Below are 25815 nucleotides of genomic sequence, written 5' to 3' on the forward strand. Positions count from 1 at the left end.
ACAAAAGATTTTGGGGATGAATTGAAAATGTGGAATCATTTACGTACGTGGAATAAATGTTCATCCCTGGTCCCTGCCTACCCCAACGGGAGACAGACGTCATCTTATGTATGTACTTACGTAATAAATGTTAAAATGTCAACAGTATTAATGGACTGTAATATTTTACGATTGCAGACTATTATAGGCGGTTTGCAAATGCAAATGCAGAGGAAATTTTCGAATCGTGTTGTAGTAATTATTTCATGGTCTTGTTAATTATTTGGGATTCCTAAAATTCGTTTTCTTCATACTTAATGTTTTTAAAAACATTGACGGCTGGAGCAGAAGGCAAAAGGGAACCCACTGCCCTATTTTCCCTAAAAAGTAGCATGGAGAATGCTATACCGACAACAGCGTGGCTCTTTATTAGATGATGATGATGTTTTTGAAGAAATATTTTCATTGTGATTCATAATTTATACCTGCGTCGCATAAATATATAACTTACGAATATTTTTTAAAGGCAAAAAATATAATATTGACTTAACTAAAACAAACATCCTGTATTTGGAAGTGCAATCTCAATACTGAATTTATTATTTCTTATCACATTAGAAGTCCAAAACCGTATATATTTGAATCTCTATTTCAATATTGTTAAGGTTCTTATTGGAAATTAAAAGTTTTGGTGACGTAGATGTGGAGGTCGATGAACTCGGAGGTCATTGCCAAATCGCACAGCCTCCGCGGGCGGCTAAAACGTTGCTTTCTTCGAGTAAGACAGAGTAAGTAATAATTAAACCAGTACTAATTCATTATGTGTATGAGGACGATCTCTGTCCATTAGATACTTTAATAAGGGCGTACATTGACCAAATTCAAGATGTCCTTAGAAAAGTACGACTTTCAGTAGGTACGATCTTCTCTGAACCGGTGTGCGTGTATAAAACAATTCATGAATGTGTAGAAAGCAAGAGAAGTGTGTTAGGATCGAAGCATATAAAATTCCATAGTTTCTGCTCACCCCGGTGGGAAATAGGCGTGAGTTTATGTAAGTAATAATTTTATTTAGCCTTTACCCACTCCAGTGTAACGTTACTATACTTTTGTGAGCAGTAAAGTGTTAAGCTAGATCACAAACTTTTCTTAACTAGAACCTGCAAGCTTAAAAGTGTTAACATATTTATATCTTATATTGTTTCTAAATAAGATAAACTATATATTTTAGATCTAAAAGTTTAATCAAGAACTTTAAACTGAAAGATTACTTACATAAGAAATAAATAATACCTACTGGGGGGTTGAAAACGCTACATCGAAGCAATTCATCTAGAAAAGCAATATTGCCATTTGACATTTGTCTGCATTGGACACTTACTTTTATATGCGCAAATGTCATATAGCAATATTGCAATTATATTATTATGTAAGTATTGGGGGTTACCCCCAGATCATCGGTTTCCGCCACGTACGACATTTTAGCGGTCCTATCTCGAAGTACGTCGGCATCGAAGACATGAGTTAGTGTATCAAAAACTTTGAACCCCAAGCACATGAACTCTTCAGCACGTTGTTTGTAATAATTCCTAATAGTTACTATTATTTTTAATAATTACTTAATAAGATTTAATATATTTTTATATGAAAAATGTGGCGATATTTGATGTGTTTGTCTCTGTATATGGCTGTAGGATACAGCTTGAATAAGGTAGGTAATAGTTTTGTTTACTATAATTTGCGTAGTTTATTAAGTAGGTATTATATTTATTAAGTAGGTAGAATGCTTTTAAGCTTTGTAACAGCCGTGCTAGCCTAGTTGAAAGAACGCTAGCGAGGACGCACAGGTTCAAATCCAGCACGGACTTAATTTGATTTTCGAATTCATGTTTGGATCTAATATGATTAACATCTACTCAGCAGCGAAGGAAAACACTGTGAAGAAATCCACGTGCTCCGAATTGTGTTTTCGGAGGTATGTGACCTAATCTTTAATTGGGCTGATTTTCTTTTCGGCCACTTGAAACTCTTGCAAGCAAGTAAAGTGATAAGGGTATGAACGGTATGGTGACAGACAGAGTAATCAACCATTAACAAATCAAAGTTTTTCACGTGCCGTCCGCTTACCTGACTTGAAGATTACACATGTCCGGTTTTGTAAAAATGTCTTACCTCCCAACCCGACGATAAAACCATCTACTTACCTAATTATATTCAAAAAATGTAGAAATGTAGTGTAAATAAATATTATTATAATTTATTATTACTTTATAGGACGGGCCATATGTTTACGACGATCCATTCACATCGTATGATGAATTATCTTCCATGCGCTACAATACGTACAGACCTGCGTGCCAGAACTGTGGTAAGTATAGGTATATTATCCAGACCTTTTAAAAAAAAATCCGTAACGCAAAAATACAACTTTCGAAACAAAAAAAACGAAACTTCGATAGGTGCTCGTAGAATTTTAAAAGATTTTACGTACAGTTTAAGAAGTCGTTTCATAATTAACACGGTCACTGTGTAACTGAAAATTAGATATGCCGATATGCGATACCTCATGTGCAATGTTATTTTTCGATAATCACATTGCAAGGAAAAAATGTGCCCCACATATGGGACATGCACGTATGAGTTTCAAATTGATTGCTTCATTTCATACACAGCGAACGTGTTAACGAAAGCGCCACACAATAAAGTCACTTTAAAAAATTCTCAAAAAATAAGCTAAAGTTCGGGGCGGTTGCAGGTTGCGGCGAGAGGAACGACGGTGGGCGCGTGGTTGGCGGCGCAGGCGCCAGTAGGAACGCCTTCCCCTGGCTGGCCAGGCTCATCTACCACAAGTCCTTCGGCTGCGGAGCGTCGCTCATCAACGACCGATACGTCGTCTCCGCTGCTCACTGTATTAAAGGGTTAGTCTCACTTCACGACCCTGTCTAACCCTTACTATCACATGGTACAACTGGTTGCATAAGATCACGACTATATCCCAATTGTCGTTGAAAAAATATAAATAATAGGCTAGTTTCCAACTAGTCAAATCAGCTACTTTCTATTAAATGTCAAAATATGAAATTAGATATTAATTACATTTAAAATTAATCAAATAGCCCGCCTCGGAGCATACCCGGCTCAAATGTACCCATCACGCTGGCCGCGTTGCCGCGTTGGATGGCCAGCGAGATGTGCTGAACCAGGTATGATCCGGAGCGGGAATATGAAATTACTATGGAATTTGTATGAAAAAGCACACAGTGACGTCATAGATAAAGTATCGGACTTATTATTACGTTTTCCTTGATTAGAATTCATAAATAAGTTAAATAGAAGAAAGAAAATTATTTTCTTCACTTCCAGATTTGTATTTATTTAGTAATTAAAATTTCATAATTTATTTTGAACTTAGTACACGACCCAATTTATTTTAAGTGCGATTTTCACTAACATAGGTAGTTGGCTCGACCATTATAAACGGCGGTACGGTTCACCTTCTATCACGTTGGTCTAACAGAAAGCTCAGTGAAGCGTGTGTGAGTACACACGCATGATCTGAGTAGATCATCTTGTGATGGATGTACTTTTGACTAGCTCTTATAATATTATTATGTTATATTAATATTTTATCATAAGCAGTTTATTGTTAATTAAACAGTGTTAGGTACTTAGTAATACAAAGTTCAGTAGTCAATCTCTTTTGTAAACAATTACAGAAGTTTTGTTGTTTTTGTTGTCTTGACGTGACGCATTGTCTGACATTCCTCAATACCCACAAAAATAATGATATTTAATTTTTGACTTTGCACGTCTTTCATCCTGAGTTCATTAGCTGACAACTTCACACAAATCTTTCTCAAAATCGAAAACAGACTTTTGTCAGGTGGACTCATTTTCACACCTTTCGATTCGAGATGCTATACAGACAAAGAATATTTTCAGTTTTTTTTATTTCCCGTTGGATAACGGGCGAGAAAGTATGCTTACACAAAGGCGTTATAACGTACAATGCTCTTCGGGTCCAATACAATGCTGAGGCTGTTCAATTTCTACAGTCTCGACAATCTTTATCAATGTTCGTGTTAATGCGTTGCAGCGGGCTTAGCACCGTAAGCGCGCGACTCTTTCTCGCCTCGACATACGTCACCCGTCACTCTCTCACAGTACTGCATAGAAAGAGACACGATCTCTGTCGTGGCGAGAAAGAGTCGCGTGCTTACGGTGCTAGACCCGCAGGTCAATATCTCTACAGAAATTGTCTGCATCATTTTTATAAAGAGTAAAAGACAGCGGCAACCAACATCATACACTTTAACAAATAAGCTTTAAGCGCCATTTTGAAAAATCACATTCTGATGTTATTTTGTTTCAATAAAATTTCGATTTCTTTTGATTATTAATTTTATTCCGGATAAATGTTGAAAGCAGATTTTTTACATTGATTGAAGCTAACTTCTCTACTTCTCTGAGGTATTATTAACAAAAATCACACCCGAATGTGATTTTTCAAATATCCGCTTACGTGATTTTCGCTACACCATAGAATAAGGAATAATACTACGTATAGAACGGCAACTCTCCGCTCCCCACCAGCGCAGCGTCTGAGCTAGGTTTATCTCACCCCCCTCGAACATAGTTTAGACTTAAATCGTATGGTGTCAGACGTCACACACACAGATGCGCGTGTACGATAAAGTCAATGTGTAGTGTCTGTGTAAAACGAGGTTGTTTGTATGAAATGTCCGGGGTGTGGCTATACGGCTACGTTATAATAATAATAATAATTATTATTAATAATAATTTTCTAACCCTATTTCAGATTCATGTGGTTCATGTTCAAAGTAACGTTTGGTGAGCATGACCGCTGTAATCGCGAGCAGCGTCCGGAGACGAGATACGTTGTAAAGGTGATCGCTCACAACTTCACAATGACGGACCTGAGCAACGATATTACGCTCATACAGCTTAGTGAGTCTATGACGTACTCGCACACCATAAGGCCGGTGTGTCTACCTAACAATCCAGGTCAGTAGTTTATTTTTTTTCAATCCAGGTCAGTAGACTGATCACCTGATTTCCTAAAAAGTGAGATAATCCGTGCTTCGGAAGGCACGTTAAGCCGTTGGTCCCGGTTACTACTTACTGATGTAAATAAGTAGTCGTTACATGAGCCATGTCAAGGGCGTTTGGCGGCTCAATAGTAACCCTGACATGAGGGTTTAAGAGGTTGGTAATTCAACTCACAATCCACACGATAGAAGAATCTTTATTGCAAGAAAACACAAGGAAAATATCAATTATAAATAGGACAAAAGAAGTAGCAGTTTTGCGGTAGGTTATGCTGAAGGCTCTCACCCGATACCCAAACCAGTAAAAACAACTAAATATATATTATGTATTGTTAGAAATATTGAAGGTAATAAATAAAATCTTTGTTATGTTTCTTATTTTATTACTTAGTAATTCGTTCGTGCAAAAAATAAAGTTGCAGTGCCAATCCAAAACGTATATTTATGACTTTATTAAAGTGTCAATTGGGGAAAACGAATAAATGTAACTTTTATTTATTATGTCCAATAAAAGTCTTGATAAGGGTTTAAATAAAATATATTGTGGCTATTATTTTTGCTTTAAGATTAATGATTTTCAAAAGGTATGACGTTTTATATGCTCTATCGAATCGAATGGAATATTTTCTATCAGCGGAAAACAACTTTAGCACGCTTGGAATGTATAGAGTCAGAAGACAGCTTCCAGCTACTCTGGTTGCAAGCATATTCCACCACGCTGCTGCAGTGTGTATTGGTGGAAGTACTGCTATTTGGTGTAACTATATCCTGATTGGGATATTCAGAGGTACATCCATCGCGAGATGAACTAAGTACCCGCACCTTCCTCTAAATTTTCCTGTACCCAAAGGTTGCTTGGAAGAAATTGCTGCATGAGCAATAAGGCCTCCTGTTGTGCTTTTCTGTATATGTTGTCCTTATCTACGTATGTATGTATTTTGTGTCCATTGTGCTCAATAAAGTATTTTATCTATCTATCTTTCCAAGCTTTCTGTTAGACATATCATAACAACATTCGCTCTAAACATCTGATTTAGATTTAGTTTTTTATTAAGTTTTTAGTTTTTTTTTCTAATTTTGTTATTAAGTTTTACACGAGTGGTATTCTAAACAGATGTATCATATAATTTTGTACCTAATTACTTAATAATAATATTTAGTTAGATATTGGTGCTAATTCCTGTAAATACCATCTAATTTTATTTTAAGTTATATCTGTCATTTTCTTATCCGCCGAAAAGGAAAGAGACGGCTAATCGACAAGCATAAAATTTATGGAACACACGTCAATTTTAAGCACAAATCTAAACCAACCGTCTAAAAAATTTACATCCGTCAATAACCCGACACAGTTAAGTAGACAGCACGTCAAACGGATTGCATACCAGCGACATACCTTTTGATTCGTCCGGGTTATTCATTCATGTACTCATTCTTCCTAAAATTAAGAGCTGTGAATCATCCGTCCTTTTCCTTTTCGACGGATATGAAAATGACGGATATAACTTAAAATAAAAAAAATTAGGCGGTGTCTGCAGGAATCGGGGCCATTGTAATATTATTATAATAAAGCACCTCGTGTCGCCTCTTTTATATTGCCGTGCCCTTGCGGGGCGTCACATGTACCTTCTTACTATGTTCCACCTTAATTTATGTTTGGGACATGCAATAAATGAATATGAATATGGATAAAACAATTCCAGTAAACCAATACACCGGAGCGACAGCAATAGTGGCGGGGTGGGGGGCGACGTCGGAGAACGGCAACTGGTCGTGCACTCCTCGACAGGCCGAGCTGCCAGTCCTCAGCCTCGAGGCCTGCAGAAGCACCAAGTACAACGCCTCCAAGATCAAGGATGTCATGATGTGCGCCGGATACCCGGAGACTGCGCATAAGGACGGGTGCACTGTAAGTTTTGATCTACATACATCTGCACGTACATATTTATTTATTTTTATTAACACAAAATACATAGACATTACAGGCAGTCCCAATTCGACTATGTAATGCAATTATAACATTAGTACCTAACTAAAGAATTTAATAACAAACTCCGAATAATATATATAATAATATACAGTCGCGCCCATAATGAGGAGTTCGGTGGCGCAGCGGGAAACGCGCTCGGTCTGCGATTGTTAAAGTTAAGCAACTTGCGCAAAGGCCGGTCATAGGATGGGTGACCACAAAAAAAAAAGTTTTCATCTCGAGCTCCTCCGTGCTTCGGATGGCACGTTAAGCCGTTGGTCCCGGCTGCATTAGCAGTCGTTAGTAACCACCAATCCGCACTGGGCCCGCGTGGTGGTTTAAGGCCCGATCTCCCTATCCATCCATAGGGAAGGCCCGTGCCCCAGCAGTGGGGACGTTAATGGGCTGATGATGATGATGATGACGCCCATAATTCCTAACGGGGTGGGCTAAACTAAATAAAAAAATAAAAAAAAAGCAATAAGACAACCCCCACATTGCTGACGCTAAACTAAGTATTACACTTTAAAAATTATAATAACTTTTTAAGTACACTATACATAATAATATTATACTTTCGAAATAAAAAGGACTCGAAATGTTACTACCTATTGTATAGTTTAATAGTTATTAAGAACACTCCTAAAATTTTCTTTAAAAAGTTTTCTAGGCAAATGTACGTGTAAGTAATTTAGAAAGAAAATGAAGTTTTAAAGTGTAGAACTTAGATTTGCAGGTCAGTGTAGATGAACCATCCTCAATCGTCTATTTTTTTATATATAAAAGTGGGTATTATGTATATGAAAGATTGTAAAAAATCTGTTTGTTGCTAATTTCAGGGAGACAGCGGAGGTCCTTTAATTACACTGACTGAAAACCGTGTCTACGAGTTGATAGGTAAATTTAAATTTAAATATATTATTCCATCTCTGTATACCGTGTTTAAAGCAAATAAAGATTCAAATTCAGATTCTCAAACGGGGACTTGCGCAGTTTTCACTAATACACTATCACGTTGGTCCAACAGAAAGCTCGGGTGTGGTTACTTGGGTGGGTCATCTTGCGGTGGAGCTGACTACCCCAATTGGGATATAGTCGTGAGCTTATGTTATGTTGTTTTTAAGCATATAGTGTACGTGAAAAGAATTTATGCGTACGTGCTATACCTAGTAAGAAAAAAAAGAACTAATTATTGCGGCTGCAGAGCTTACTCCTCAGGAAATCACGCAAACTCCTTTTGGTACTGCTTCATTATCCTCTCATCTGCTGAGATACCAGACACAATAAATTTTACATTGGGTCTGGTCGAGATCTGCGTGTAACCTATCGAAAGGTTAACCTTTTGTAGGTTAAGGGAAGTATTTGTAAACTAATCTCAGCTGAGACTGTAACTGTTTTTGTATAAGAACTGACACATTGACATGATCTTGAGAACAGTCTTAAAGCTGAGATTCGTTTATTAATACCACCATTAAACAATTTTTTTTTGTGATTTTTCAGGCATCGTTTCTTGGGGCTATGGTTGTGCCAGAATCGGGTACCCTGGAGTCTACACACGCGTCACACAATACCTCGACTGGATCAGAGACAACACGGCTGATGCCTGCTATTGTCGATACTGATGATCAAATAATATTTCGTTCCTTTTTATACCTCGCTGAAGAATTGATAATAATCATATTTGATGGATTTGGAATAATGACGCTCATCGATTTGTGTTCCAGTATACTATTTATTTATTAAAGACACAATCAGAGTGCTCATTATGTTTTCCAAAAAAAAAAACAAAATGTGTAAGCAATATTGTAATGTATTCGCACTGGTAGTAGTGCAAATAAAAGTGACAAAAATGGTCAAGTTCCGAGTTTTTGTACCCGAAAACGGGTTGTATTTAAAAACCGACATTTGATATTTGCCTTAATGCTGGCAGCAAAAGGCTCCCGTTGTCGTCAGTTCATTACACAGGTTCTTTAATACAAATGGAAATGTTGGGCATAAGTACCTACTTAGCCTTCTTTAAATTGTATTTTTTATTAGAATGCAATTTTTGTACGAAATGGAAGTTGAATGCCGTTGTTTTGGAAGCTTTTTTAATCATTTAGGAGCGATAAAGCGGTTCTTTAACGCAATTAATTGGAATTTATTTTTATTCATAGTACAAACATGTTTTAATTACATTTTTAAATAAATATATTAATGTTTTAAAGATGCACCAGGTCAAATCAAATTTTCCTTAAAAGCAAGGCAACACACATATGTATGTGGCATGTATGTATGGAGGTCTAAACCAGCTTAGGGTTTAGAATAGCAAATAAAGGCTGCATAGTAATGTAGGGTGCAACGCCCGCACTCCCAACCAGACCTTCCGAGCTTCCTCCTCACACGCGCGTTAGAACCAAGCTCTTCGATTCTTTATTTAAATATCTTTCTATGCTTTGTAATTTAAAAAGAAATCAATATTTTTTTTCTGAACTGAAGGAGATTGTGTTCTTTAGTGGCCAGTGTACTTGGTGTATAAAAATGTGGAAATGTTTAATTGTTCTTGTGTTATGCCTGTGTGCTCGAATTGCGGTAAGTGCATTGTTGTTTACGCATTCAAAACAAAACTAAGCAAAAAATGTAAGCTACACCGTTTGTGTCTTGTGTGTATTTTTTTTTCTGTCCTGTAAATTAGTAAAAAAAAGTGTCTTTTTATTTAACCGACCCCAATTGAGATACTTGTGAGTTTATGTTATGTTATTTGACCAACTTCAAAAAGGAGAAGTTTCTCAGTTGGAACGTATATGTGTATGTTTCATTACTGCTGCTTTCATATCTCATTAGATATGAGAATTTATCACTAAGTTATTATAATATTTTTGCAATATATTATCTAGGTACCTATTTTAAGTTTTACAATCAGTACTCCACTCCACCTATGTGAAAAAAGTTCTCTGATGTAAATGACCCGTAAGTGTTAATAAATAATTAATGATGCATATTTCTTAAGGTGAATGCTGACAATGTGACCGAGAGATTATACGACGAGGATGACTATCAGGAACGACGCAAATGCAATTGTCGTAAGTGATCATTAACTGTAGTTTAAGTAGCTAATATTCTTAAAATAAATTATAAATTATAATAATTACTTAAGTATGTTGTCCTCTCTGCCAGTTGCAGTGCCCTTACCGGATCCCTTACCGGATATCTAGACACTATAATACTTATTTACTTCTGTATTTTTATAACACCACATTTTGTACGAACACTCTTTAATTGGATTCATTTTGCTTGGCTGTCATATACTTAAACCCACATTCATCCCTGGTTTATTTTTTATTTGTAAGGTGGTAAGTATACAGTTCTTACATACATACATAAACTCATGCCTATTTCCCACCGGGGTAAGCAGAGACTATAGAATTCCATTTGCTTCGATCCTGACACACTTCTCTTGCTTCCTCCACATTCATCAATCGCTTCATACACGCGCGCCGGTTCTTACATATATTATATGCACAAACATGGACACCCTGCAAAAGTAGCGTACATTAAGTGAGAGAGCGATAGCTTTCTTTATTTTTCAAGTTGTAAGGGGGTCACTCTTTTTATTTTTTACTTAAAGTGCGTGAATCTTTAAAAGTGACTAAACTTTTTCAATATGTTCGACCGGTTGTTCAACTATGCGTTCGAATAGAGGCTACTACAATAGAATAATACTATATTTGAATAGAGGTATATTTTGTCCAGGATGTGGTGAGCGCAACGAGGCGTCGAGGATCCTGGGGGGTGAGCAGACGGCCGTCAACGAGTTCCCGTGGACAGCACGATTGACGTACTTTAACAAGTTCTACTGCGGCGCCATATTGGTCAATGATCGATACGTGCTCACCGCTGCTCATTGCGTTAAAGGGTTGGTTGACATAACACTCAAAACAACATAACACATCACGCATCCCGGAAAGGCAAAGGTACACATTGACCCACTCCAGCCACCTAGTTAAGTAACTATTCTTACCAATTCTTACCTTCCAATAACTGAAAAACAATTTTATTGAATCTTTATGATGAGCCAATCAACTTTTCATTGTCATAGTGCCATAATACTCGTACTTTCAGCATAGCATTGTATAACACAGATTACATAAAGACCCGATTACTCAAGCCATAGAGGCGGCCAATCAGGCCGATTAGTTCTTTCAAATGTTATCCTATCAGACGACGCACTGAGCCGAGGTTCGCGCCCTCAGGCCGTGATAGCCCTAGCGCTCCCCATTTCTCCGGCCAAGTAGTTAATGCCATTTGCGGCCATTGCCATTAGTAACTGTAATTATCCATTTATGGCTTACGTCCTTACCAATAAAAAATACACAAGCGGGAAACGTGTGTTTAAGTAGTCGCTAAGATAATTGGATGAAATGAATGGATTAAATTATCGAATAATTCGATTGAACTTTGTTTAGCTGAAAATAAGCGTTGTCCTTATGGCATTAATTTTAGGTATACGAAAAAAAGATTTATTTTATAAACGAAAATTATAAAACCTAATCATCGTAGTTGTAAACTGAATGTAATGTGTGTAAACACGTGTGCGATAAGATACGTCAAACCAATTAGTAAGACTCTTGAAATGGATTCGGTATGGTTGCTTTATGGTCGCGACTTCAATTCATTAGAAATTATACTTAGACATTTTACAAACACTGGAGAAGATAAAATCAGTCTATTAAATAAGGGAAATAAAGCTCGTGTATAGATAGTACCACAAACATAATGAATAAACAACATTCAAACAAGAACTTTCTGACGATAGTTCATTAATTTAAGAGCCACGCTTTAGTCGGTGTAGCATTCTCCATGTTTGTCTATCAAAGGCTAATAAATTCTTTCACTTCCTAATAAGACACGGAGTTCACCTTCTCTGTTCCATGGAAGCTCTTCTTAGTCTTCCCCTTCCTCTCTTTCTTTGTAGCTTCCCTTCTATGATGTTTTTAATAAATTTGTCAACAAGAACTATAACTTACAATATTTTGTTTAAATAACTTTTTTATTGATCGATTCATTTCATACATTATTAGAGTGTTTAAAATTGAAATTCAGATACACACTATTGCACCAAAATAATAAAAATAAATGTAAAAAATACTTAACTAGGCAAATAGCGGCATTATCGCTTGAATGGATTGTTTCAAATTAATTTACTTACAGATTCTCATACCACCGGGTAACGGTAAAATATAGCTGGCAAAGAGTTGGTGTATAAACTATTATGCACCTCTGCCTTCCCCTTTACAGGCGGTACAGGCGGAATACTATGTTATGATCATTGCCGGTTTTAGTCTATTCCTGAATCAGCGCTTATCGCTATCGACCCACTAGGGTCGATTAATTCTTTTAAATATTATTCCTCTCAGACGACGCCCTGAGCCGGGGTTCGTGCCCAACTGGGCACTCTCAGGCCTGTTGTCTTAAACGGAGAGCCTTCAGCGCTCCTTATTGGTCCGGTCAAGTAGTTAATGCCATCTGCGGCATATCTACAATAAGTCAGGTCAAAAAAAGGTTTTAGTCTAAAATGTATTTTTCTTCATTACTGTAACTGTATTGTAAAGTTTTTTTCCAAATATTCAAAACCAAATTAGTTCTCCAATAAATATTTTACTGAAGCAGTACAATGATTGTCCCCAGATTGATGTGGTTCATGATAAAGGTGACTCTTGGCGAACACAATCGATGCAACGAGACCCACCGACCTGTAACCCGCTTTGTGGTGGACATTGTGGCCCATAATTTTACCTACGCCAACTTTAAGGACGATATTGCCTTGCTCAAGCTTAACCAGAGGGTCAACATTACTGATATTGTGAAGCCTGTCTGCTTACCGCACAGTGATGGTAGGTTTGTTACTCTTTGCTGTATTTAGCTTATAGAGGTATAATATAATTGCAGATTTGTCGCAAATGGCATTATCTACTTGGCTGTCTACAGTAGGTAAGTAGTTATTCTGAAGATTTTGTATCTGCGACATTTATTATATACAGGGTCTTGTTAGTGACAACGTAACGAATACTGAGGGGAATGATTCAGCTCATGATTCTGAACTCACAATTGATGTGCAGTTTTCCGTCACAAATTATTTTCAGTTCCATACTTTTGCGATGGAAAATTCCACTTGATATCAACTCCGAGTCATGGACTGAATTATCTCTGTTTTCGTTACGGTGTCACTAACACACTGTATATGTTACGACGCGAAGAACAATTGAAATCTTACCTGGAGATGATTGTGGTACATATTGAGTCTTCTTCTGTGAGTTGATGAGGTCAGTAGCCTCAGAACCCATACGATAGAAGGGAAGAATAGATTGTGTAATGAGCAATAATGAACCATAGCATCAGACGTAACTTCTTGGTGGTTCAGTACCAATTCGTAGTTCAAAATAGAACTCCCGGTTTGTATTTGTTTTCAACTATCCTGTATTTTTTTATAGACAACACATACGTAGGTGTGGTAGCCTTAGCGGCGGGATGGGGGTCCACAGACGAGCTGAAGAACCACTCCTGCTACCTGCTGGATGTGGAGCTCCCGATCCTCAGTAATGAAGAGTGTCGCAGCACCAAGTACGAAGCTGCCATGATTGTGGACAACATGTTGTGCGCAGGGTACCCCGATAAAGGGGGTAAGGATACTTGCCAGGTCAGCGGATATGGTATATTTTTAGTGTCAAATCAAATTCTTTATTCCACACATCACTAATTATCGTGTCTATCAAAGACCAATTCCTTCACCTCCTTATAAGACACGACGTTCGCCTTCTCTTTAATCTGTTCCATGAGCTCTTCTTGATCTTCCCCTTCCTCTCATTTTATACATAGGTACAGAAATAGGAATGCAATACAATAGGTGGCCATATTTCTTTAGTAATTTATTCTCCAGGTATTTTTTATTAATTTTAGTGGCCGTAGTAAGCCCTCATATTTCCAGCGTCGATATAGTCGTGAAGTAGATTGCCAATTCTTTAAATTTGATAGCTACAATCATGATGGCAGTACATTTGCGGTTTTACAAGTTACTCGTAACGGGACGCTGCAGGGTCAAGTCTATAAAACCTGAGAATTTATTATAGGTACTTATACTGAGGATATTTACGAGGAATCGATCGATACCTTACAAGGTAAGCTTGATGTACACTGAGGAAGATTTTTTTGTGTTAAACCGCGCCGTGGCCCTCTTGTATCGCTTTCTCAGCCACGTTTGCAGCAAGCGTTATCCGCCTTATACAAAATAAAGACTAAAGAGATAGATCACTTCCGTTAAAATCTGTGGATTTTTTTCATGTTACGGACTATATTTTAAATCTGGTATCTATTATTTTTAGTTTTAGTTTTGTAATGAATAAGGCATTAGATAAATAGTACCTAGATATCAAATTCAGGAACTTGGATAAAAAATGAGCGATAATTATTACGCTATAAATGTTACCAGGTACTGAAGTACCTACGAGTAGTAGGGGACTATATTAAAGCCTTAAGTTTAATGAAAGATAAGATTGTAGTTAATAACTATTATATTATTTTGTTTAGGGTGACAGTGGTGGGCCATTAACAGCTGAAAGAGGAGACAAACGCTACGAACTGCTTGGTAAGTATGAAAATATCTTTAAGAGTAGGTAAGTATACGACGTAAAATTGAGAAACAGTGTGATATAAGACATAGATGTGGTGTAAAAGACGATATAGTGACTAAGATTGAGAAGGGAATGTTAGGTTGGTTTGGACACTTAGAGCAGATGAAGGATAATAGAAATTGTTTATAAAGCGAAAGTTGATGGTAGGACTGGCAGAGGAAGACCTAGAAGGACTTACATTGACCAAATTGGCGATGTTCTTAGAGAAAGAAAAGGTTTAGTACGATCTACTCTGAACCAAGAGAAATGTGTCAGGATCGAAGGAAATGGAATTATATAGTCTCTGCTAGGAAATATGCTTGAATTTATGTATGTATGTATGTACGTAAAATTGACGGTACCTACAATTGTCATGGTTGTAAACGAGTTGGCTATAGTAGTACTATAGACCCAAATACCTACACTAGCCCACAGCGGAGCAGCACGGTGGAGTATGGTCTATTCCTTCTAATGGTGACTGATGACAGTCTTCAGCAGTGAGTCACGTTATAGATTCTGTATGTAGGATGTATGTATGATTCTGTCTAAGTGGTAAATGTCATCCGAGGAAAATCTACAATAAGTCTTATCAATAAAAAGTAGTGTGGTGTAGTAGATAAAAGTTTCCATTTAATTTGTGAATATGTGTACTATTCTTCTTCTTCTTCTATTGTGTGGGTTGTGAGGTGGATTACCAACCCAATCAACCCTGGTGTCAGGGTTACTATTGAGCCGCCACAGGCCCCTGACATGGCTCATGAAACGACTACTAACTTACATCAGTAAGTAGTAACCAGGACCAACGGCTTAACGTGCCTTCCGAAGCATGGACCATTTTTCTTTCGGTCACAGTGATCAGCCTGTAATGTCCTACCAAACTAGGGATCACAAAGTGATTTTCGTGACGTGTCCCCATTGAGATTTGAACCCGGGACCTCCGGGTCGTGAGCCCAACGCTCAAACCACTGGACCACGGAGGCCGTTGAACTATTATTATTATTTTTATCAGGAATCGTATCATGGGGTATTGGCTGCGGTCGAGTGGGGTACCCCGGGGTCTACACGCGCGTTACGAAATACCTCTACTGGATCCGACACAACGCACGCCACGGTTGCTTCTGCGCAGACTGAAGGACAATCTATTGTTCAACAATCACAAATACTATGTAGCAATACTTAGGTTATTTATGCGCCCTTTTAGTTTAAGTACTACTATTATCAATGAATTAAATATAAATAACCCGCATGTGACATGTTGTTTTGAAATACCATCTTTTGCCATTGCCAAAATTTGCTTGCCCATCCATCCATGGTTAGTGTTAATGGTAACATGTTTCCTTTGAGTTTGCTATTCGGTTTTTACTTTGTGCAATTTTCGGTGAGTATCATTTTGTATTTGTGACATATAGCAACTTATACATTACTGTGATAAGAATATAAAGTGCATTTTTGTTTTCAGTCTGCCTTTTTCGGAACGGGAGGAATATTCGGCCATGTTTTAAGATACCAGAAGTTGTGTTTATGTCGTGAGTTGTTTTTTTTTTTTGTTTAATTTCTTCGATGACCAGGGTGTCCTTTTTATTTACTCTGTGGCTTGTTATGGTCTGATAATAATATTATGTTAATATGTTTTAGGATGCGGTGTGAGCGGTGTGACGCAGTTTCCTGACAGTTTTAGCAACGTTCGTCTGCTAGACGGTCAATCTGTGTCTCCCCACCAATTTCCCTGGTTGGCTTCAATAAAGATTGACAATAGAACCATCGCAGGCGCACTCATATCTGACAAACATGTTCTTACCGCTGCATCGCCATTGTATGGGTAATATTATTGTTCAATACATATTATAATAAATAAATAAATAAAATAAAAATATTCTTAAGTCCATAATACATAATTCCATTCTATTTATCTGCGTAAAAATATTTTTGTTATTCGTTTGACGCGATTTTTTGTGCATTTGCTCCAAGAAATATATATATAAATAAACATAATATATATAAACAAACAATTAAACAATTTGCAATATTCATAATCTATTCCGAACGAACAGTAATATTACATTCCAGAATACCGCCAAACCGTGTATCGGTAACCCTTGGCTTGCACGATGGATGTACCAGGAATCCAGCACTCAGCAGTAGTATAGAGACAGTGATATTACATTCGGCCTATGTATCAGGCTACAGCTATAATGACATAGCTCTATTACGACTAAGGCATGTTGTGCCATTCAGCCAATTCATATCGCCTATATGCATGCCTGATTTCCGTAAGTAGCCAAAAATCATCATCTATCGCCTATATCCATGCCTGATTTCCGTAAGTAGCCAAAAATCATCATCTCCATAGCGTTATCCTGTTTTCACAGGGTTCACACATAAGTAATCAAAAAAATATTGATTTGAAATAGATACTTACCTACATTATTCAAAAGACAAAAGAATCCTATTGCGTAGAATCAGACATATTCAAAGTCATTTGAAGGATAAACTTGTTGAAGGGCAATTTTACAATTATCTTTGACTCTACATCACTTCGCAAAGTAAGAGCCACGCTCTTGTCGGTGTAGCATTCTCCATGCTACTTTTTTAGAGGAAAATATGGCAGTGGTTTCTCTCTTGCGTTTCGCGCCGCAGTATTCTGTCTAACGCGAGTGCGTTGGCGCCCAAAATAGTCCATTTCAAAGCCGAACTAGGACTCTTATCCTCCGTATCGAAATAGTACTGACAGTTACTGCTGCTGACTGTTAGGTTAAAGTAATACGATATTAACGATAAAAACGTCAAATATATTTTTATTTACTTCAGGAACATTGGAATCAGACCAAGTGGCGAGTACACTATCTTGGAAATGGGCACCAAATTCTGTATCATGTACACCACGAGTCGCTACACTTCCTATTTTGCCTGTCTGGACATGTCTATTAAATAGAAATAGTGATACAATCACACCTAATAAAGGATGTCTCGGGCCTTTGGGGATAAAGAGCATTGTTTGTGAGGTGAGTGAAGATCTTCTTTGTTCTAATTTTCTTAATACTTAACTGTATTAAGAAAATTATTTTACTAGTAAGCTACGTTCCCACCAGACTTGATATATAATTTTATTAATTTTAAGCGAATATTGTATCACATTGAGCCACTGCCATACAGGGTGATCCCTAGTGCAGGGTTCGCTGTTAACAGTTTAAATTGTACCTTGTTTGATTAATAAATAATTTTATTATTATAGATGAAAGCAAACCAAATTTTTTCCAAATTGTACAAACTCCGTCACATTACGCGCCAAATTATTCCGATGAAGTCATCAGATTTTTTTTTTAAATTGCAAAAAAAAAAAACAACCTTTTCTATTTTATGATAATGATTGTAATTCCATATTTAAAACTGAAAATTTTGACTGTATTTTGGTTCGCTGGAACATCATCATCTAGGTACCTAGCGCTAACTCGGTTTTCGCAGGGTCCGTACCTGACCTGAAGATTTGACAGTTTCATTATTGTGCACAATAAGTCACAAATAGTTATTAGATTTTTTATTAACCTGTGAGAGGTATTTAGGTAAGACGCTGATATTTTGCAATACAATGTACAAGTACTATATACAAGACGAAGAAGATATACTCTATTTAAAATATCTGTTTTGTTTTACACCACAACGTTGGTACCGAGGTACTAGCTTTCTCCTTTTATTGTCACTTTTATCTTCATGCAGGCTGCAGCTTTCAATGGGACTCACGTTTATTTCTTTACTATTACATTTTTAAGGCTAACTCACTGCATTCTTCCACATCGTATGTACACGCTGGTAATTCACAGTTTTGTACGATTCGCAAGAATCTTGATGTACATACATACATACATACATACATAAACTCACGCCCGTAATCCCTAATGGGGTGGGCAGAGCCACTAGTAATCAAAGACAACTTGCAGCCACTGTTGATACGATGTCGTAAGCTGGATATGATGAACCTTATGGTGATAAGGGATCAGCCTATCGCCCATAACATGTCATTAGTCCATCATGTTAGAGGACACAATCCCTCTGTCGGTTTTTACGACATGCCCGGGAAGACAAGCAGCTGAACGTTTTCTATGTTTTTATTTGCTCCCAGAACAGCATAGAAGCAAGATCTTGATGTACTTCAGCTTAAGTCTTTTTTTGCAAGGATGATGTAGGTGCCCCGGTTATGTCACGCCAACCTTATAGTTCATCATTCCGGCTGGTGGGAGTGGTAACAACGGCAAACTGTGACCACACTTCAGCACCATATTATACCAAAGTGGCGTACCATGCTGCTTGGATTTATGAGCAAATCCGGGATGACTGCCAGTGTTTCAGTATATAGAGCTACGTTTGAATCAATTCACAAATTAAAGACAAAATTTTCTAACAGCCGGCATTTTATTTAGTTCCTGAATATACCTATTTACATATTACTTATTAGGGCACAGTTAGGACAAGTGATTACTTAACTTAAGGCACTTAGATCGTACTAATCATTATTTTAACACAATACAATTGGTGTCTAACTATAGAAAACGTAATAAAAAAAAATACATAATTTATTTAAATCTAACTATTTAAAATTCATAAGCTCTATCAAAAATCTTAATTGTACATACTGTACAGCCGAGTACAAAATATTGTTCTTTCTACGTTCACTTTCATAAAACTTTCGGAGATCATAATATTCGCCTAGAAAAACCATTGGGGTTATGAGTAGCAAATTAGCCAGAAGCGACTTTTCTGTTTGCGTTTGTGCTTGTTTCAATTTTGAAGACGTCTTTCTCATGGAAGAGTGGAAGACCCTCTTGCTGCAACACGGCGTCGGGAGGCAGGTAAGTGACGTTGTAGGACGGATTGAGGGGGTGAAGAGGACCCACAGCTGTCACCGCCTTCCGAGCCCCCTCATTCCCCAACTCATAGTGCGTCCCGTCGCCGCTGCGAAGGATTCTGTTCTTCACCTGAAATAAAAAATGTATGAGACACCTTTATCTATCGTGTGGGTTATGTGGCGGATAACCAACCTCATCAACCCTCGTTACAGGGTTAATTGAGCGGCTACAGGTAGAGAGAGACCTATGGCGGCAGAGGATAGAAGATGTCATGTATGACATCTTATTCACACTCACTGTGACTCATTGTAATGAGTCACCTGTTTTTGTATTAGATGTCATTTCTTTTTGCGTAGGACATGACATTTTTTAAATGCGTCAATGACCAAATTCAAAGAAGTTCAGTTTTGCGAATGACGCATTTATTAAATGTTAATAAGTAAGTCTAGTGCCAATGTTTAGTGCAATATTAATTATTCTCTGGCAATTTACAGGTCGACGAACGGAATTGATTTTATTTTCTTACACTTTTAACGACATGACGTCTATAGGCCATGTGTTGATTTAGGTGTCATATGAGTACCTACTGTTTGGAATGAACAGTCTGTGTTCTTGAAAGTGGTCTTCTAGTGTACTCTATAAATTAACATTCCAGATCTCTATTTTACTAATAAACGCAGAGTGATCGCAGTTAATGTAGATTATATCTATCAATAATAGATTCATAGACACCAGGTTTGAAGCAAACTTTAACCAGTTCCTTTTAATGTCACCCGGAACTGTAGCATCTTAGCATAATGTATATAAGTAAAGCAAGAAGAAATTAGTAAGTAAATATACCGTACCAACTCAGGTGAAGCAGTTTTCAAATCGTAAGCTAGTCCGGTCTTCTCGAAGAACTTGATGAAATCAGCGGATAAATTGAAGAGCTCTGACAGCTCAGCCGCCTTGTAGTCCCAGGGGAAGGCGTGGTGGTAGTTGTGCCAGCCCTCACCCAGGCTCAGCCACGACACGAACCAGGATTCCACGGGCTGCAGGCTCCTAGAATAAAATAATTGCTAAAGTATAGAAAGTCTCGAACATCGTTGAGCAGTAGTTTGTCCACCAATATCTTATAAAACACATAGGGCCTTCTTAACACAATGTGAATAAAAAAACACAAAAAATATCAATTTTAAAATCAAACGTGTTCATTCGAAAAGACTGATATTCAATATTTTCAAATCCAAACGTTTATAATAAATCATGAACGAAGAGCAGACTTTATAACTGTCCAAAGAAAGTTATTAACTTATCATAAGGCCGAGTGCCGTAGAGATGGGCGGCGCTGTTAACGAGCCAGGTTCCGTTGAGCTGGAAGACGTAGCGGAAGACGTAACTAACTAGGAAGCTGTTCCACCAGGAGTCTCCGAAGAAGTGCACCGGCACCCACACGGGGATCAGGATCGCCAGGAGTAAGTACAGGTAATAGTAGTATCTGAGGGCGAAAGAACAGTTCAGATTATTCAAGTTTGGTCATGTCGGTATGACATACAGATCTAAATCTATTTTAAGTCCATCACAGAATAGAATGTTGCACAGATATTTCGTTAAAGCGTTGAGAAGACCATCTCAAGCATAAGCTCCAAATACTTTTGCAGTAGATCAAACCATCCAGTCGGTCTCCAAGCCTCCAGAGGAAGAGAACGAATTTGTTGCTTTCTTAAACTGAACTAATACTCACTTTTTCTGAAACATGACCATCCAATCAGCCGCGAGATCGCTCATGTCAATTCTTCTTCCTAGTTCTATGACGTAGGGATGTTTCTTGGTCATCAGCCAACCGATGTGACAGAAGAAGAATCCTCGCTTGGAGTTGTGAGGGTCTGCATCGGTGTCCGAGTAGCGGTGATGGAGGCGATGGTCACGACACCAAATAAACATAGAATTCTGAAAATGTAATTTAATAGAATAGTCTGTCAGTGTTAAGAAGGCCATCTCATTTTCTTTCAAAATATGGGTTCAATTCACCACGAGTAAGAGTTGAGAGTAAACGATGGCTCTGAAGAGCAGAGTGGAATAAAGTTTTTTGAACATTTTAACCCAATCTCATTCAAAAACAGTGACACATTATAATTTGTAAACAAAAAATTTATAAAAAAATGAAAATTATCTACCTGTCCTGCGATTGTCTGCGCCAATAAAAATACTGCTCGAAGGAAAGACGTTGCTTTAAACGATTTGTGAGTATAAAATCTATGTGCTCCTATGGTCACTCCCTCAGTGCTTATGAACGCTACAAAAACACCTGTAAATAGTACAAAACTATTAAAACGCGTGGCACTACAATTATTTACTTGTAGAATGAGTCAAACTTTTGACTGATGAATAATTATCTATATTTTTATTTTATAACGAGATAAAACAAGGCTTTTACTCCATAAAAATGTCTTCAAGGTGACACCCCCCGTGAGAAGAATACCAAGTCCCCATAGAGCGAGGATATGGAGTATTAAAAATCCTATAGCGTTTTTCCAAACAACTTGATGTTTGTATGAGTAATCCGTTCCTATGAGTTTAGCGTTGATAACTGAGTCTTCTTTCCATATTTTGTTCTTCTCAGTTTTGCTTTCACTGAATCCGTTGGTTTTGGGATACCCAAATTCCGATGCCGTCATTCTTGTTTTTTTTTATTTGTTCAATAGAACTCTGTGTATCACAAGAAACTGATGCCACAGTGAGATATAATTGCCTATATAAAGGAATATCTAAAGCATTGTTTGGTCGTTGTGCAATATAAAATCTTGAACTCTACTTTGTATGTTAATTCTAACAAGCGAACAAATGTTGCGACGATGTCTGCTTGAACTTGGAATACCCTTTTGACTCACAAATTAATAGAATAGATAAGTAGGTACCTACCTGAAAATGAAATTATGCAAGCGGCGACATGAGACAATTGTAAAAAAATGTTCAAGGATGGAAACATAAACTAACACATGTATTGTAAGATGTTCACTCGACTCTTCCTCCACTCGACTCGATCTCCGCTGAGCATTTTGGTATTATAGGTTTTAAGTCCTCCACTTGAGGACTTTACGTACTGGAGTCGAGCATACCATACTCATATCATCAGCTCCCATAGGATTATCCCATTTTTTACAAGGTCCGCTGGTTTTTCAAAGGTAAAACCTACAAACGTGAAGATTTGACAGGTCCGGTCTTTTACTGCCAAGAAAATCATGCAAAATTAATGACGTCATGTCTTACTGGAACTCGAGGAAGACCAGATCGCCTCAACTGAGGATGGAGAAAACATCTTAGAATACGGGGAAAAGTCATGCCAAAGATAAAAATATTTTTGTACACCATGGGCAATGTTCACGCACATTTCACGTAGATTGGCAATCCATTTAAGCACAATGTATAATGTTCGATGTACAAAAGTAAGTACGTAATCTTGTTGCTCATGATTGTCTCTGAACTGCTCAATAATAACATTATGTCCTAGGGTCACAAGGTCGCTTACCATCCTGCATTATATTAAGTTTGTCCTTCCTAAAGCGAAAGTCACGATTGACAAAATATTTTGTCAACAGTTTCAGTATAAGCAGTAGGAATTATTTATGTAAATATATTTTTTAAATATCCATATTTTTTAGTATTCAAATTTAATTTTAATAGATATTTCGTTGTGGTATAATCGTCGTTGTCTCCAATTTCGGTGATGTTTGGATTCTTAGTTAGTCATGCGTTATAATGTGTGGTATAACCATTTTATCTCTATTAATAAGACCGAAATACTTTAAACCGGCGAGCCTTCTTGTAGTCTGTGATGAAAGCGAGTGAAGCGAAATTGGTGTGACAGGATCGTAGTAAGTGGAATTCCGTGGTCTCTGCCTACCCCAACGAGAAATAGGCGTGATCTTATGTAATTATATAAAACGACTTATGCAGTATGAACAAATTTATAATTGCGTATGGCAGATAAAAATAAAATATCCTGCGTGGATCATATATCCAGCTGAAGCTCCCCTAACCAAGTCTCTGCCACATCCGTCACACAGGGGAACCGGTGCAGAGAGCACTCGTTCACTATGTGAGATATGGTTTGATCCGGGTGACCACATTCACAGTATGGCGACTCCTTTAAGCCCCATTTATGTAGGTGATGGTTTGACTTTCCGTGGTTGGTCCTACTCGTACACCGGTTCTGTCGGGTCCAGATTTTTCGCTTGGAGTCAAAGCCAGGGACACTCCGCGAGGGATCCTGAATAAGGTCCGAATTTGTGCCGTCGAACATGTTCCACTCCAGCCTCCACGTTTCAGCCTCACGTATTAGGCACTGGCGACACCTGAAGTGTTGAAATCAAAACACACATTTTGATAAAGAATACAACTTTATTTATCAATGAAACCAAATACTTACATTGAATAGGATCGATTACATATTTAAAAGATTATTGTAAAAAAAAACTCTTCCAATAGATAGGGTTGTCACTCGTAATATATTATTATAGTATCGTACTATACTATATTTTGAGTAGGTACGTAGTACTTACTACATTATTTCATATCTGATTCAATTTTTCCCTCAAAGTTACCTAAATGCGGATCACTTCTTGGGGCAACGAATGTGTTATTAATGTTATATGGATTTGAATATTTTGAACATATATAAATGTAAAATTGTTGATATGACCTATAACCGAAAAATTCAGTAGGTACATTATTTTATTTTTTTAACAGTGGCAACCCTATCAAGTTCTAACTTTTATTATCTCTCTTTTTTATCAAGTAATATATCATCTTCATGGTACAGCGGTAGACCGGCCTCCACGACCGTGGAATTGGGGGGCGGGTAGGTGACGTTGTAGGTGGGGTTGAAAGGGTGCAACGGGCCCCAGTCGACTGCGACGGCCGCGCGCGCCGCCTCCGTACCCCAATGCTCGTGCGTGTCGTCACCCGTGCGCAGGATTCTCTTGTCTACCTGAACATACAGTTAGCTCAACTCATGTGCTTATTTTACGTACTTATGTTATGTTTATGCATATATTTTATTCTACTCAGGACTGAGAACATATTATCGTGTCGTGAAAACCGACACAGGGATTGAACACTTTCTAACATGATAGACCATTCATTATCTCCGTAGCATTATCCCGTTTTTCACAACGTCCGCTTACCTAACCTGAACATTTTACAAAGGCGACTTCTTCAATGAAGAGAAAACCAGCCCAATACAGGTTAGGTCACATACCTCCGACATTGATGACTCATGACATTGTGAGGTATGCCGGAAAGCAATGGACTTGAACAGGACCGGAAAGGATCGCGTGAAAGAGAGGAGGCCTATACCCCGGCGTGGGTGGATACAGGCTGAGTAGATAGTAGATAGATAGAAAACTCAATTTCAACATACAGACGCCAATATATTATGGTCAATGGGCTGATTTCCAGCAATCATACGGTCTGTCACAATACTTTGCAGTAAAAGTTGTGTTCTCATTATTTATAGTTCTGCTCATTAACAAGGTGTCACCTATCTCTTTAATTTCACAGTTAACGACCTCTGTGGTACAGTAGTTGAGCGTTGGTCTCACGATCCGGAGGCCCCGGGTTCGAATCCCGGTGACGACATATCACAAAAATTACTTTCTGCTCCCTAGTTTGGTTAGGACATTACAGCTTGATCACCTGATTGTCCAAACGTAAGATAATCAGTGCTCCGGAAGGCACATTACGCTGTTGCTCCAGGTTACTACTTACTCATATAAGTGTGTAGTCGTTACATGAGCCATGTTAGGGGCCTTTGGCTTCTCAACAATAACCCTGACACCAGGGTTGATTAGTTTGGTACTCCACCTCATAACCCACACGATAAGAAAAAGAACAACTTCACACACGCAATCAGTTTCGCTAACCGTATAGGCAACCATTTGCTCTTACAATACTTATTTGTATAGGTATACTTATTTTATTTATTTACTTATTCACGTAGAGCGGATGAAGGATAATAGAATTGCAAAAGCGGTATATAAAGCGAGAGTTGATGGTAGGGCTGGCAGAGGAAGACCGAGAAGGACTTACGATGACCAAATTGGAGATCTCCTTAGAAAAGGTTTAATACGATCTACTCTGAACCGGTGTGCGAGTATGAAGCGATTGATGAATGCGGTATGCGGTGAGAGCCTTCGACCGAGTGAGAGCCTTTAGCGCTCCCCATTTGTCCGGCCAAGTAGTTAATGCCATTTGCGGCAAATCTACAATAAGTCACGTCAAAAAAAAAGAGAAGATGAATGCGGAGGAAGCAAGAGAAGTGTGTCAGGATC

The 25815-nt window shown here is 37.9% G+C and overlaps 5 protein-coding genes across 6 annotated transcripts in view; 3 read left to right on the forward strand and 2 right to left on the reverse strand.

Annotated features, from left to right (window-relative positions):
• LOC126370411 (serine protease hepsin-like) overlaps positions 1-8705 on the forward strand; it is a 31083-nt gene extending 22378 nt beyond the window's left edge. The window contains exons 8-15 of the mRNA XM_050015249.1: positions 680-767; positions 1900-1954; positions 2254-2347; positions 2735-2897; positions 4799-5004; positions 6752-6957; positions 7857-7914; positions 8518-8705. Of these exons, the coding sequence (XP_049871206.1) occupies positions 680-767; positions 1900-1954; positions 2254-2347; positions 2735-2897; positions 4799-5004; positions 6752-6957; positions 7857-7914; positions 8518-8639 (992 nt within the window). The 3' untranslated portion in view covers positions 8640-8705. The remainder of the gene's footprint in view (positions 1-679; positions 768-1899; positions 1955-2253; positions 2348-2734; positions 2898-4798; positions 5005-6751; positions 6958-7856; positions 7915-8517) is intronic.
• A 682-nt stretch (positions 8706-9387) lies between these two features.
• LOC126370109 (trypsin-1-like) lies at positions 9388-15901 on the forward strand. The gene is made up of 7 exons (XM_050014842.1): positions 9388-9588; positions 10007-10079; positions 10750-10912; positions 12685-12890; positions 13488-13693; positions 14581-14638; positions 15673-15901. The coding sequence occupies exons 1-7, from the start codon at positions 9448-9450 to the stop codon at positions 15792-15794; spliced, it is 969 nt and encodes a 322-aa protein (XP_049870799.1). The 5' UTR covers positions 9388-9447; the 3' UTR covers positions 15795-15901.
• Positions 15902-15993: 92 nt separating this feature from the next.
• On the forward strand, positions 15994-19014 carry LOC126370412 (CLIP domain-containing serine protease B9-like). The gene is made up of 6 exons (XM_050015250.1): positions 15994-16041; positions 16123-16189; positions 16299-16482; positions 16731-16933; positions 17472-17665; positions 18835-19014. Exons 1-6 carry the CDS (start codon positions 15994-15996, stop codon positions 19012-19014), a joined length of 876 nt encoding a protein of 291 aa, XP_049871207.1.
• Positions 19015-19096: 82 nt separating this feature from the next.
• Positions 19097-22165, reverse strand: LOC126370086 (acyl-CoA Delta-9 desaturase-like). Its single transcript, XM_050014805.1, has 6 exons — positions 21921-22165; positions 21661-21791; positions 21228-21433; positions 20796-20981; positions 20350-20545; positions 19097-19633 (listed from the first exon to the last, which is right to left on the reverse strand). Exons 1-6 carry the CDS (start codon positions 22159-22161, stop codon positions 19397-19399), a joined length of 1197 nt encoding a protein of 398 aa, XP_049870762.1. The 5' UTR covers positions 22162-22165; the 3' UTR covers positions 19097-19396.
• Positions 22166-23927: 1762 nt separating this feature from the next.
• The window catches only part of LOC126370088 (acyl-CoA Delta-9 desaturase-like), a 44327-nt gene continuing 42439 nt past the window's right edge, over positions 23928-25815 (reverse strand). The window contains exon 6 of one of the 2 annotated variants that reach the window (XM_050014808.1): positions 23928-24469. In XM_050014808.1, the coding sequence (XP_049870765.1) occupies positions 24251-24469 (219 nt within the window). In that variant the 3' untranslated portion in view covers positions 23928-24250. Of the gene's footprint in view, positions 24474-25815 lie in introns of both variants that reach the window. The other variant, XM_050014807.1, reaches the window with a different exon arrangement.

Source organism: Pectinophora gossypiella, chromosome 10 (assembly GCF_024362695.1).
Source record: "Pectinophora gossypiella chromosome 10, ilPecGoss1.1, whole genome shotgun sequence".
Taxonomy (NCBI): Eukaryota; Metazoa; Arthropoda; class Insecta; order Lepidoptera; family Gelechiidae; genus Pectinophora; species Pectinophora gossypiella.

Excerpts from the sequence above, each read along its gene's own strand:
- LOC126370109 (XM_050014842.1), top strand. The coding sequence starts at position 9,448 with ATGCTTTGTAATTTAAAAAGAAATCAATATTTTTTTTCTGAACTGAAG. Across the intron at positions 10,913-12,684 it reads GCTGCTCATTGCGTTAAAGG|ATTGATGTGGTTCATGATAA; the intron begins GTTGGTTGACAT and ends GATTGTCCCCAG. Across the intron at positions 13,694-14,580 it reads GGGGTAAGGATACTTGCCAG|GGTGACAGTGGTGGGCCATT; the intron begins GTCAGCGGATAT and ends TATTTTGTTTAG.
- LOC126370412 (XM_050015250.1), top strand. The coding sequence starts at position 15,994 with ATGTTTCCTTTGAGTTTGCTATTCGGTTTTTACTTTGTGCAATTTTCG. Across the intron at positions 16,483-16,730 it reads GCTGCATCGCCATTGTATGG|AATACCGCCAAACCGTGTAT; the intron begins GTAATATTATTG and ends ATTACATTCCAG. Across the intron at positions 17,666-18,834 it reads TAAAGAGCATTGTTTGTGAG|GATGATGTAGGTGCCCCGGT; the intron begins GTGAGTGAAGAT and ends TTTTTTTGCAAG.
- LOC126370086 (XM_050014805.1), bottom strand. The coding sequence starts at position 22,161 with ATGACGGCATCGGAATTTGGGTATCCCAAAACCAACGGATTCAGTGAA. Across the intron at positions 20,982-21,227 it reads ATGGTCATGTTTCAGAAAAA|ATACTACTATTACCTGTACT; the intron begins GTGAGTATTAGT and ends TTTCGCCCTCAG. Across the intron at positions 19,634-20,349 it reads AAACTGCTTCACCTGAGTTG|GTGAAGAACAGAATCCTTCG; the intron begins GTACGGTATATT and ends TTTTTATTTCAG.